The sequence below is a fragment of the Pteronotus mesoamericanus genome, unplaced genomic scaffold, assembly GCF_021234165.1.
Source record: "Pteronotus mesoamericanus isolate MK-2021 breed Mesoamerican mustached bat unplaced genomic scaffold, CSHL_Meso_final contig_100, whole genome shotgun sequence".
In the NCBI taxonomy this organism is placed as follows: Eukaryota; Metazoa; Chordata; class Mammalia; order Chiroptera; family Mormoopidae; genus Pteronotus; species Pteronotus mesoamericanus.
The window spans coordinates 2,998,045-3,010,941 of NW_026554999.1; the positions used below are offsets into that span (position 1 = coordinate 2,998,045).

The 12,897-nt window shown below is 36.5% G+C and overlaps 1 protein-coding gene across 1 annotated transcript in view; it reads left to right on the forward strand.

Annotated features, from left to right (window-relative positions):
• Nucleotides 1-12,897, forward strand: part of TTC6 (tetratricopeptide repeat domain 6) — a 184,248-nt gene that overhangs the window by 120,024 nt on the left and 51,327 nt on the right. Inside the window, exons 9-13 of the mRNA XM_054575999.1 lie at nucleotides 404-478; nucleotides 1,606-1,982; nucleotides 10,003-10,465; nucleotides 10,995-11,124; nucleotides 12,251-12,423. Of these exons, the coding sequence (XP_054431974.1) occupies nucleotides 404-478; nucleotides 1,606-1,982; nucleotides 10,003-10,465; nucleotides 10,995-11,124; nucleotides 12,251-12,423 (1,218 nt within the window). The remainder of the gene's footprint in view (nucleotides 1-403; nucleotides 479-1,605; nucleotides 1,983-10,002; nucleotides 10,466-10,994; nucleotides 11,125-12,250; nucleotides 12,424-12,897) is intronic.

Sequence of the window (12,897 nt, forward strand, 5' to 3'; positions counted from 1 at the left end):
TGTTCAGGGGACAGTAGCTGTTCCAGTTTCCATGATCACAACCCCAGGGCCTAAGGGATGACTGGCTCAGCATATTTATGGCACATTCACACCGACCTGTGCCACTTATACCACCCAGAAAGCTTCACAGGATGGCACCTGGCACATAGCAGGTACTAACTAGGTAATTTAAAAAATAATTTCAAAATTAATGGAGGATTTTAAGTTCTGCTCTTCTCTGTGAATCCCATGACTTCAAAGTCAGTAAGAACCTGTACTTTAATTAGTCTTTCTGCACTTTGTTAATTTACCTTAACAAAAAACATTAACATTAACAGTCACCAGTAGTTCATCTGTCATATGTTATTTTAGTTTACCACGGAGAATCTACAGACAATGTATAATTACCATTTTATTATTTCAGTTATTTTTCCCAAGGAAATCTTCATCACTTGAAAGTATCCAAAAATGTTGCAGCATACAATCTCCAAAATTAAAGGTGTGGCAATTTTTCAGTTTTTATTATTCAAAAGAAATTTTTACCTTACTACTAATATTCAAAACCTATGCTTTTTCTGCTTGCTTTCCTGAAGTAGGTAGTCAGCTCATTCTTCCAGAGTTGACTGAAAGTTTGGATGTGAGTGTGTATTTGGTAGCTCATGTATGATTGTGGTTGGTGGTTCCAAGTAAAAATTTTCAACAGCACTTGGAAATATCTCATAGTCATAGTTAACCTGGTATATTATAAATCACGTCACTTACAACATTGACCCACACTTGCATCCAGTTCACAGTTTTAACTCATTCTTAGGTGCACTATTTCAGTTTGATCTTGAGCTTCCTAATATCCCAATGAGAAGAAAAGTGAGATAGGTATTATCCTTGTGTTATACCTGAAAAAAGCAAAGGTCAGAAAGTGATGAATGGCAGAGAAGTGCTTAAATCCCCACTTCCTCTTACCATGAAAAGCACTTTCCTCTTTACCAAGAATCCATAGGCGTTTTGAGAGGCTGGTTTTTTACCTTCAGTAGCAGTGACAGCTGGCTCCAAGGTATTTTTTCTCCCAAAATATCTGACAGTCAGCTTCCTTGATTCTTCATGTTAATTTCTTCTATTTTGCTTTCAACCTGCGTAATTTTAGCCTGCTTCTTTTTTCATTTCTGACGTTCTCCTTTCTTATTGTCTCATTGATTCCTCTGTTTTGTATCCTTGTACACTGACACTATTCTTAACATTTACTTTATTAACATATCATTGACACATTATATTAGTTTCACATGTACAACATAATGATTTGATATTTGTATGTATTGTGAAATTAACCACAGTAAGTCATTAACATCCATCACCACATAGTTTCACATTATTTTTCTCATGATGAGGATTTTTAAAATCTACACTCTTAGTAACTTTCAAATGTACAAGACAGTATTTTATGTAATGCTGCACATAATACCCCCATTTTAACTTTATAGAGTGACTTTTGAAAAAACATCAAGAATACATGATTTCAAATTTTTTCAATAGTGGCCAAACTACATTAATAGTAATAGTAGTTGAATTAATTTTAAATGTATAGCAACTTAATCGATGTTATTTCTGCTTCTTTGTTTCCTCATTAATAAGAGAGTAAACTCTTCAGTTGAATTGAGGAAGAAGGAGACCACAGCTCCATTAGAGATTAAGGATGACGTGCAAAGCAATATAAGAGAGCTGATGTTTCAGAAAGCAAAGGAGTTGGAACGTCGTCGGATGATTGAGCAAAATGCAACTGAGGAAACCACCTCTGTGAAAGAAAATATAGATACCATCTTAGATACCATTCAGGACAATCACAACGTGAAAGATCTGTCTCTTTCCCTCATTGAAGCATCTAGAAAAGCTGGCATCAGTTACATCGTTTATCCCAAGAAAAAGAAGATTAAATGGAAGAAAGGGTTGAAATTCACTAAACTTCCAATTGTGTTGGATGAGTTATCCAAGCCTCCAAATATTCTAAAAAGGTCTTGTTTAACCAATAATTGTTATAGTTTAAAAAATGCATTGTGGTTTTGGCCTTAACTTTATAATTTCACTGATTGAAGGTGCTGATGTAAGGACATGAAATAAGACTAAATCAATTTGATGGCTACATAAAATCTTTTAGGGGAAAGAAATAAACTCTAGCAAGTTATTTTTTGAGGTGATTTAGGACCAAAACCCAATCTCTGCTCCAAACAAGTATTACCCATTCAAAAGTCAAAATAGACTGCTGGAGTTTAACTTTAAAATTTTTTTTAAACTATTGCATTCAGTAACATAATCAGATAGGTAAACTGTTTTTTATAGGTTATGAGCCCTAACTCAGAGATCAACACAGAGAAATACTTTTTCTTCTTACTTGGAGGTGCATCTAGCATGCTTAATAATATGGAGGGGCCTAAAATAACAGCAACTGAAAAATCCATGTATGTTAATATTTTAGCGATTAGGACAGAACTTTCTTACCACCCTAGGGCTGTCAAAATAGTTTCCAAAAGCCCTGGGCTTTGTTGTCTTTTGATACATCCAAAGGACAGCAAAGAATTCATAAAACTTATGTTTTTTAAAAAAGATTTTTTTGGTGATAAGAGTCATAAATGACTTGTTCACTTTATGGTTATAAAGACTTGCTCGTTTTGAAAAAGAGTTAATTATATTTTAGTATGGTGACTTATTGTAACTTAGAAGACTGGGAGGCTAGGGAATAACTCTAAGCAAGTGTAAGTGCCAGAGTACAGTAGAGACCAAGCCTAGGGGAGAATGCCGTTCAAGTACCAAGTTCTCTGCACACAGCTTATACTTAAGTTTCCTCTGCAACAAATATACCTGGAACCTTTTTTGTTAGGTCATCTTTAGAAAACGTTAGGTAGATTTTTCCCTAAACTGACAAATGTTTTAGATCAGAATCAGGAGATTCTGATACATTTGCTTTTTTCAAAGTATTATGAATCTTCATTATCCCAGGAAGAATACTACACAGCCCCAATTTGGCCATGACCGAAGTGACTTCTGTTTATATAAAGGATATAAACAGATTCAACACTGCTTTGGGGGGATGCTTTACTGCTTCTTTACCCTTTATCATTTTGATTATAAAATTAACCATTTAAAGATATTTATGGGCTTTTTAATAAGTGAACTTGAAATTTATATAGACTGCCAAGAGGAGTGAGAGGATCCATAGGATGAGGTAGAAGTGGAGGCAGTAAACAAACTGTGGGAGAGATGATCTTTTATTTTTTGAAGTTTGTTTGTTTTAAAACATGCCAGTAGGCAGAAGGCAATCTGGGCCCTCAATCTAGTCCTTACTCTGCAAAATGATATTTATTTATTTATTATTTTTAAAAATATATTTATTGATTATGCCATAATAGTTGTCCCAATCTTCCCCTTTGCTCCCCTCCACCTGGTACCCCACATTCCCTCCTGCAATCCTTCCCCCTTAATTCATGTCCATGGGTCATGCATATAAGTTCTTTGGCTACTCCATTTCCTATACTGTTTTTAATACCCCCTGTCTATTTTGTACCTACCAATTTGTACTTCTTAATCCCTGTACATTTTTCCCCATTCTCCCCCTTCCCCCTCCCAACTGATAACCCTCCAAATGATCTCCATATTTATGATTCTGTTTCTGTTCTGCTTGTTTGCTTAGTTTGTTTTTTAGATTTAGTTGTTCATAGTTGTGAATTTATTGCCATTTTAATATTCATAGTTTTAAACTTATTTTTCTTAAATAAATCCCTTTAACATTTCATATGATAATGGCTTTGAGATGAGGAATTTCTTTAGTTTCACCTTGTCTGGGAAGCACTTTATCTGCCCTTCAATTCTAAATGATAGAGTAATCTAAGTTGTAGGTCCTTGCTTTTCATCACTTTGAATGCTTCTTGCCAGTCCCTTTTAGCCTGAAAAGTTTCTTTTGAGAAATCAGCTGACAGCCTTATGAGAATTCCCTTGTGGGTAATTCTCTGCTTTTCTTTTGCTGCTTTTAAGATTCTCTATCTTTAACTCTCGGCATTTTATTTATTTATTTTTTTAAATCATGTTTATTCTATTACAGTTGTCTCATTTTTTTCCCCTTTACCTATCCCTATCCCCCACTCCCACAGTAAATTCCCACTCTGTTGTCCATGTCCATGAGTCATTCATACCTGTTCTTTGTCTAGTCTCTTACCCTTCTTTCCACCATTGTCCTCCCTCCCCATCCCCTCTGGTCACTTTCAGTCTGTTCCATGTTTCCATGCTTGTGGTTTATTTTGTTCATTAGTTTATCTTGTTGAATGATTCCACCTATAGGTGAGATCATATGGTATTTGTCTTTCACCGATTGGCTTATTTCACTTAGCATAATATTCTCCAGTTCCATCTATGATGTCGCAAAGGTAGGAGTTCCTTATTTCTTTCTTTTTTTTTAAAATGCAGATTGATTTTCTTTATTTATTTTAAATATCAAGATCCATTATAAAATATTAAAAAATTTAAATCTATTATAAATTCTCAGCAATTGAAACAACATGACACCAGTACAGAAATAATCAAGTAGATCAATGAAATAAAATGAGCATTCTAAACGCACACATATATATCTGTCTAACAATGTAATATATGATTAAACTGATATTTCAAATCACGTAAAATAAGGCTTATTCAAAAAATAAGGTGCATGATCCACTATTACTTGAAATAAAAAAATATGAAGCCCTATTTAACACATTATACAAAAAATATTCAGGTGAGTTAAAAATCAATATGTAAAATATAAGGAGTTTTAGGAGAAAATACAAAATAATATTTTTCTTACCTTGAAGTAAAATATTCAAACCTGGAAGCTATAAAGGAAAATATTAACAATATGACTATGTTAAACATTTAAGACTATACAGTAATATACATATAAAAAAAGGTAAAGGACCACTATAGAATAGGAAAGTATTTGCAACACATCTAAGAAAGGGGTAATAGTTTGTTTTTTTCTTTTACGGAAAAAATTCTACAAACATTTAATCAACAAATGGATAAAGAATACCAAAAAGTCACTTAAAGCTTTTTAAAAATAATAAATAGGCAAGAAATATACAAAAAGAGGTTTAGTTTCAACAAATAATAAAGTAACACAATAACACATCATTGTCACAGATTATTAAGTTATAAAAATATTGGTAATATCTAGTATTGGTGACTGTGAAAAGAACTGGGTATTCATAAACTCTTCATCTTCTTAAAGCAGTCCCTTCAGCATAGTTTGCAATGGTGGTTTGGTGGAGGTGTATTCTTTTAGCCTTCTTTTGTCTCAGAAACTCCTTATTTCACCTTTCATTTTAAATGAGAGCTTTGCTGGTTATAGCAGTTTTGGTTCAGGTTTTGCTTTTCATGACTTGAATTAATATTTCTTGCCATTCCCTTCTGGCTTGTAGTGTTTCGGTTGAGAAGTCAGCTGCTAACCATACCAGAGCTCCCTTGTATGTTACTACCTCTTTCTCCCTTGTTGCTTTTAGGATTCTCTCTCTGTCTTTGACATTTGCCATTTTAATGATGATGTGTCTTGGAGTGGGCCTCATTGGGTTCCTCTTGAATGGGTCCCTCTGTGCTTCCTGGACTTGTGTGAGTTTTTCTCTCCTCAAATTAGGGAAATTGTCCATCATTGCATTTTCAAACAGGTTCTCTATCCCTTCCTCCTCCTCTTCTCCTTCTGGTATCCCTATTATATGGATATTATTACGTTTCAAGTTGTCCTGCATTTTCCTAAATACCTCCTCATTCTTTCCAAGTCTTTTTTCATTTTCTTGCTCTTTCCTGGAGCTTTTTTCTACCTAATCTTCCAGCTCACTGATTTTTTCTTCTGCTTTACCTAGCCTGCTTTTGATTCCTTCTGCTGTGTTCTTCAATTCAGAAGTGTATTCTTCATTTCCACTTGTCTCTTATTGTTAGTTTCTATGTCCTTTTTAATGTTGATATAGTTTGCAATAAACTATAGTTTTCCCTGTAGTTTTTGGTAATTCTCAGAGCTCACTGAGCTCATTGAGCTTCCTTAGAACTGTTGTTTGGAACTCAATATCTAATAGTTTACTTGCCTCTATTTCAATTAGTTCTCTTTCTGGGGATTCCTCCTTTCCCTTGGACTGGGGGGGAGGTGTTTCTTTGTCTTCCCATTATTTTTGAGGTTCTTCTTTTTGCTTCTGTTTCTTAAATTGATCTGTCTTGATTTCCTGACTTTGTGGTGTGAACTTCTATCGTAGGGGACTACTGTTTTTTCTTTCTGGAACTTCCTCTGATGATGTCAGATGTTGACCCTGTCTGACCTGAGGCAGTTTGTTCAAGACTTCCAGGAATCTACTGTATGTGGCTGTCTCTTTCACTTATGAATCTAGTAACTCTGCACTCAGCAAGCTGGCTTAGACATCACACGGCGGGGCAGAGTCCCGCCTGGGGATGGAGTTATTAGGTCCTCTCATGTTGCTGCCGCTCAGGAGAGTTCTCTGCCTGAGTCAGATGGCTGCTGCTGTGTGTGGGAGGAGTCAGCACTGGGATCCTGCCAGCTACTCTCTCTGTTCTTTCCTCAAAGCCTCTGTCTCCAGTCTCTCTTCAAGTGTCTCTAGGCCACTCTGCCCCCTCTTTAGCCAGGGATCTACCATTAGTGGCTGCCTCTCTGTACTCAGCAGTCAGGCTTTAGCATTACCAGGCCAGTGCCAAGTCCCTCCTGGGGGGCAGGGCTATTGTGTCCTCTCATGTTGTTGCCGCTCAGGGGAGTGATCTGCCTGAGCAAGATGGCTGCTGCCATTTTGGGGATGAGTCAACACCAGGATCCCACCGGCTATTCTCTCAGTTCTTTCCCCAATGCCTCCTTCCCCAGTCTCTCTTCAGGTGTGTCTATCCCACTCTATCCCCGCTTTTGCTGGAGCCCAGTGTAAGTAGCTGCAAATAAAAATTTGTGTGTTGGCTCTTTGTATCTCCAGCTGCTTTTCCCTGGCAGAGAGCAACCCTGCTGCTTTTCGAAGCTGGTTGTTATCTGCGTAATTTTTGGGTTCTGGTGCTGTAGGCTGGAGATACCCTCTAATGGTTTAGACCCCACTTTTCTCAGGGGGATCTAACTGGCCATTTTAATATCCTTCTGGTGCTGCCACCTGCCTTCTGAAGTGTCTCCTGCACTCCTTACCAGTCAGATTGTGCTGAAGCTGATTCTTCTGCTTGTCTGAGGTTATAAGGATCCTCTTTTGCTGTTGTTCAGTTGTTTATTTCCCATGATTTCTCCACAATTTAGTTGTAATTCCAGGTTTGACCTGGGAGGAGGTCAGTGTGATTTCCATTCACTCCTCCACCATCCTTATTTTCCTGGCATTTTAATTATGATGTGTATTGATGTGGTCCTCACTGGGTCCATCTTGTTTGGGATTCTCTGTGCTTCCTGGACTTGTATGTCTATTTCCTTCACCAAATTAGGGAAGTTTACAGTCATTATTTTGTCAAATAGGTTTTCAATTTCTTGTTCTTTCTCTTCTCCCTCCCTTGGCACTTCTATGGTTCAAATGGTAGTACGTTTGAAGTTGTCTCAGAGGCTCCTTAGCCTATCCTCATTTTTTTGGATTCTTTTTTCTTCTTGCTGTTCTGATTGAATGTTTTTTTCTTCCTTATGTTCCTAGTCATTCATTTGATTCTCAGCTTCATCCACTCCAATGTGAGATTTGCTGTAAATTGTTCTCTCTTGAAATTAGTGTCTCTTTCATTTCTGATAGGATCATTTTTATGCTCTTAATGCACCCAGTGAGTACCTTGAGCATCTTAATAACCCATGTTTTGAATTCTGCAGCTGATAGAGTGCTTTTCTTCATTCCTTTTAGTTCTTTTTTCTGGAGCTTTGTTCTATTTCATTTGGGCAATATTTCTATTTCTCCTCATTTTGACAGTCTCCTTGCGTTTGTTTCTGTGTATTAGGGAGAGCTGCTTTGACTTCCTGTTTTAGTAGTGTTTTCCCTATTGTAGAAAAGTGCACCAATAAGTTGGATGAGGCACAGCTGTACGGAATCAGCAGGGTGGGGCAACCTGTGTTGCAGCTCTGTGTCTTTGTGTGTGGGAGGGCTCAGAGAGGTGACAATGACACTTCCTGACCTCTGGAGTTTTGTCCAGAAGGAAGCTGTCGCCTGGCATTTGTCCTTATGCCAGACACTTCAATTTCTCCCCATATGTCAGTGATGTCCTTCCAGCTATTGCCCTGGTGCTGAATCCCAGAGGGAGTGAGTCTCTGGAAGTCCTAAGTCTGTTTTGGGCCCTTTAAGAGGAGGCTCCTGAGAATCCCACAGTTTCTTCTCCTGACTCAATTCCCACTGGTTTTTATAGCCAGAAGTTATGGGGACTTATCTTCCTGGCACTGGAACCCTGGGCTGGGTGTTATGGTGTGGGGCTGGGATCCTTTGCTTCCAAGGTAGCCCTCCTGATTTTTATCCACCACACATGGGTATGGGACTGCCCATTCTTCATTTCCACTTCTCTGCACCTCTCTGTGCCTCTCTGAGTGACTCTGCGTCTGCTCTTCTCTTTGTATCTTATGTTTCTGCCCCTCCCGTCCATCTGGATAAATGTTGCTTCTTTAATTCCTTGGTGTTTGAACTTCCATACAGCTCAGTTTCCTGACTATTCTAGGTGATATTTGTTTTGTAGTCTAGTTGTAATTGTTGCTATGGTAGTGCGAGGAGGGGAGCCATGTTTACCTACACCTCCATCTTGACTGGAAGTCTGATCTAATATAATACATCAATACTGCTGTCCTACTTTCTTTAACCTAAATCTTACACTAATTTACCACAGAAGTATTGCTATGAAATAATTGTTATTTTAAAACAAGCTTATGGAACAAATTTAAAAATAATTTTATTTTTATAGTTTGAGATCTTTCTTTCACTAATCTTAACTTGGTTAGCACAGAAATATTCTTCTTACCATTTTATATCAGCTTGTTATTCACACTCATTTTTGACACCTACTATTGACACTTTCAAACTTGGCCTGCTCTAGAAAGCAAATCTGTGATTTCAGTCCTCATTTTCTTGGTCCATCTTGCTCTGCTCCACCCCCAAGAGAGGCAGAATTTATTTTCTACAAGCACAAGATAACATTTTTCTTAGTGCTACCAATCTGTCATTTTCCTGATCATCAGGTATTGCTTTTAGTACACTATCTTGGATGTTAGTATGGAATGAAATGGGGACATTCCAGAGATTTCCACTTGACCTTTTCTACCATTATCTCCCTCAGTGTACAGTTTATGTATTTATTAAGTTGATTCTTAACCACTACACATTCTGAGAATAGGGAAATTATCCAAGAATGGGTCCATATCTCACTGGATCCACCATAGGTGGTTTCAGGCCAAGATTGTTCCTACCACTTAACCTTCATAATCCCCTAATTTGATTTATAGACTTCAGTGGCATTGACAGTGGGTATCTGTGGATCAGCACAATGTTAGAGCCAGTATCTAATAAGCTCCAGAAGATTTGGGTATTTATTCCTTCCCAGATATTTGAAAGGTTTTGGAGGATAATTCATTAAATACACCTAGAGCGCATAGCAAGATACCACCTCAGTAGGACCTGTTCTGGCCTTCTTGTCAAATGAGAGGTCTTGGGTTGTGCACTGGCTTAGGTCTGAGAGCTGGGTAACAGGTCGTGAAGATCTAGAAGACCTAAAATGTTTTCACCTATGTAAGTCAAAGAACACCTTAGCAGGCTGCCCTTCTATCTTGTTTCTAAGGACCTGTGGTCTTTAGTTACTGCCACAGATCATTGTGAGTTAAAATCATATGCTTTCCATTCTACCTCTGCGGTTTATTTTGGTAATTGTGACCACCAAATCCAACAAATACACCAGAAATCTGTGTTTAACAAGTCTCCTGGTGACTCTGATGCACAACAGAGAAATAGTAACTTTGTTTCTAGCTGAGTTGACCTATTGATTATAAAAATAATTATATTTATATAAATTAAAACTCATTCTTTTATAAACTAGGCCAATGTCTCACGGAATCCTCCCTGGACAGAAGAAATGTTTGCTTAAAGTTCCATTGTATGAACATCAAATTCGGTGTCCCAGCGTACCTTTATTTTTAAATTTTGACAAATTTGTCCAAAGTAAGGGAGGGATTCCAGAAAACAGTGACCCTCGAACATGGGTTCTTGATTTGTTTTCTAAGCATAAACCTCAGAAGACAACCACAAAAGAGAAAGTTGTTAAAATATATGTTCAGCAAGACTCGTCTAATGAAGTGAAAGAACCACCAAAACTAGAATTGAGCGATTCTTTGAAGTCTGGTCTTCCTCCAGAAGTCATTAAACATTGTGAATCTGAAGTGGAGATCTTGACTGAAGAAATAAATAATAAGAAAACATATCCTGCATTTGCATATTGTAGACGGGGAGCTCTGTACAGGAAACTGGGAAAATTACAGAGTGCCATGAATGATCTACAGGAAGTAAGTTTTATTTAATTAAAATAACAATGTTAACAATTTACACTTGCATATAATTATATAGTAATTTTTACTAAAATTTTGAGCAATTTGTAGTATACATTTGGGATTGTAAAATTATATTTATTGACATTTTCAGATAATAAATACTAAAAGCAGTAGATTTTGTCTGTCAAATTGAGAGATACTATTTTTATATCACACATACAAAGCCATTGGCATTGATAGTGTTTACTCATACATGCAATCTAATGAAGTGAACTAACAAGCAAAACAGAAAGACTCACAGATGGAAAACAGATGATGGCTAGTGTGAAGGGGCGTAGATTGGGAGTGGAAGGATTGAGCAAAAAGGAAAAAGGACTCATGGGCATATGACAGTGTGGTGATTGCTGGGGGAGAAGAGTATAAGGGGACAAAATGTTAATGGAAAAAATATAATAAAGATTAAATTTAAAAAAGAAAAGAAATTTGCTAGGATATTTTCCTTTAATAAATCAACTCTAATTGAATGTATACATATATTTTCTAGGCTATACTATTGGAACCATTGTTTCTCAATGCCTATTGGCACCGACATCTCATTTATCTTTTCCAAGACAAAATTAATGAAGCTTTGGATGACTTGAATTATATAAATAAATATAATAAAAATAACGCAGGTAGGTTTTCTTTGCAGACAGTTATATTAGTTATATCTTTACCTAATCTTTGGTCATTTAGTGGTATTATAAAGATATGTAAATAAATAGAGTTAGGTCTCCAAACAGGCTGTGACACTCCTAAGTTAAATTCACTACTGACGTTATAAATTTAAGATTTGTATGATCCTATATTTTTTTCAAAATACCATGGTTTGAAATGTTAATGTCCTTGGTATACATTACAATAAATTGGTTGCTTACTGTTTATCCCACAAGAATATGTTCCTAACAATTTTAGCTACATTGTTCTGGCTGGTGTGGCTCAGTGGATTGAGCATTGGCTTGTGAACCAAAGAAATGTTGGTTAGATTCCCAGTCAGGGCACATGCCTAGGTTACAAGCCAGGTCCCCAGTTAGGGACGTAGAGAGACAACTACACTGATGTTTTTCTCCCTCTCTTTCTCCCTCCCTTTTCCTCTGCTTGAAAGTAACTACATAAAATCTAAAAAAAAAAAAAACCCAAACACCTTTTAGCTATAGAAGTGATCCACAAATCTTTTCTTGACCACAAATCTCCAAGATAGAGTTGTGTTCCTAAGATTTGTTTGGATGAAATCTACACGTTTGGTCTTATGTAACATATTCTAATTAACTTGAGTGACTGACTACACATGAAAATTTTGGGGAATAAGAAAATGTCATACTCATCTCTGTATCCCCAGCACCCATACCATGCCCATAGAATGTAGCATGAGGTTAATAAATGTCTTTTGATCTCTGCCGATCTTTGCTAAAACTGCATAAAATCTTGTGCATTCCTATCTAACTTTATTATAAACACTGAAAGATTATGAAACATTTCAGTCATTCAAAAAAGAAATAGTTAATTTTTGTTACTTCAAATTGAAATTGAGAATTTTTTTAACCATAAATGAGTATTTATCCAGACTTTGAGAACCAATTTTGCATTGTTGAAAATTAAAAAAAAAGACAAACAAACCTTGCATTAAATGGTTAAGAAAGTATAATAGAGAAATATTATTCTAAGGCTACAGTTTTGGAGGAAGACAGATTAATCTTTAAAAATTTTCATAATTAATAAAAGGACTGTAACACTAACTTGTATCTTTTGTATTTTCTTTAGAGGCGTATTTGTCAAAGGCAGAAATTTTCAGGAAAAAAAGAGATATCACTCTGGCAATTCTGAACTATACACAGGCAATTAAGTGTAAGCCCACGGAGGCTGATGTGTATTTCAGGAGGGGTGAGATGTATGAAATAACTAATAGAGTGCTGGCCATTGACGACTTTTCTAAAGTAAGTTGTATCACATAAAATGCTGCCATTATTTATATATTCTAGGTTATGATATTCTCATCCAAATATTAGAGCAAATTGTCAAAGTTCTTTCCTATATGTCGTATAGTCAAACCTAATTTATGATAGGCTAAGACCTAGAGCATTCATTACTGGAATTTATATTAACACTGTCAAATTTTTAAAACTATTATTATCAGTGAATGAATGGATTTGCATGAAAGGGTTGGTGTTGGAGCCCTTGCAACAGCTCTGAGGGGGCTTGGCTCTCTCTGCTCTTTCCTCTTCAACCATAAAACAGTGGTTAAGGGTACCTTGAAGATTGTTTCTTTCCTTCAAACAATAGAGAAAATCCATTTTCTACTTAACTCTTCACACAAAAAGCTGATTCTTTCTGCAGCAAACCCATCTGCTCCCAAAGAAGCTATGCTCACTGGCTTGTCCATTCATTCATTCATTCATTTACAAACAAAT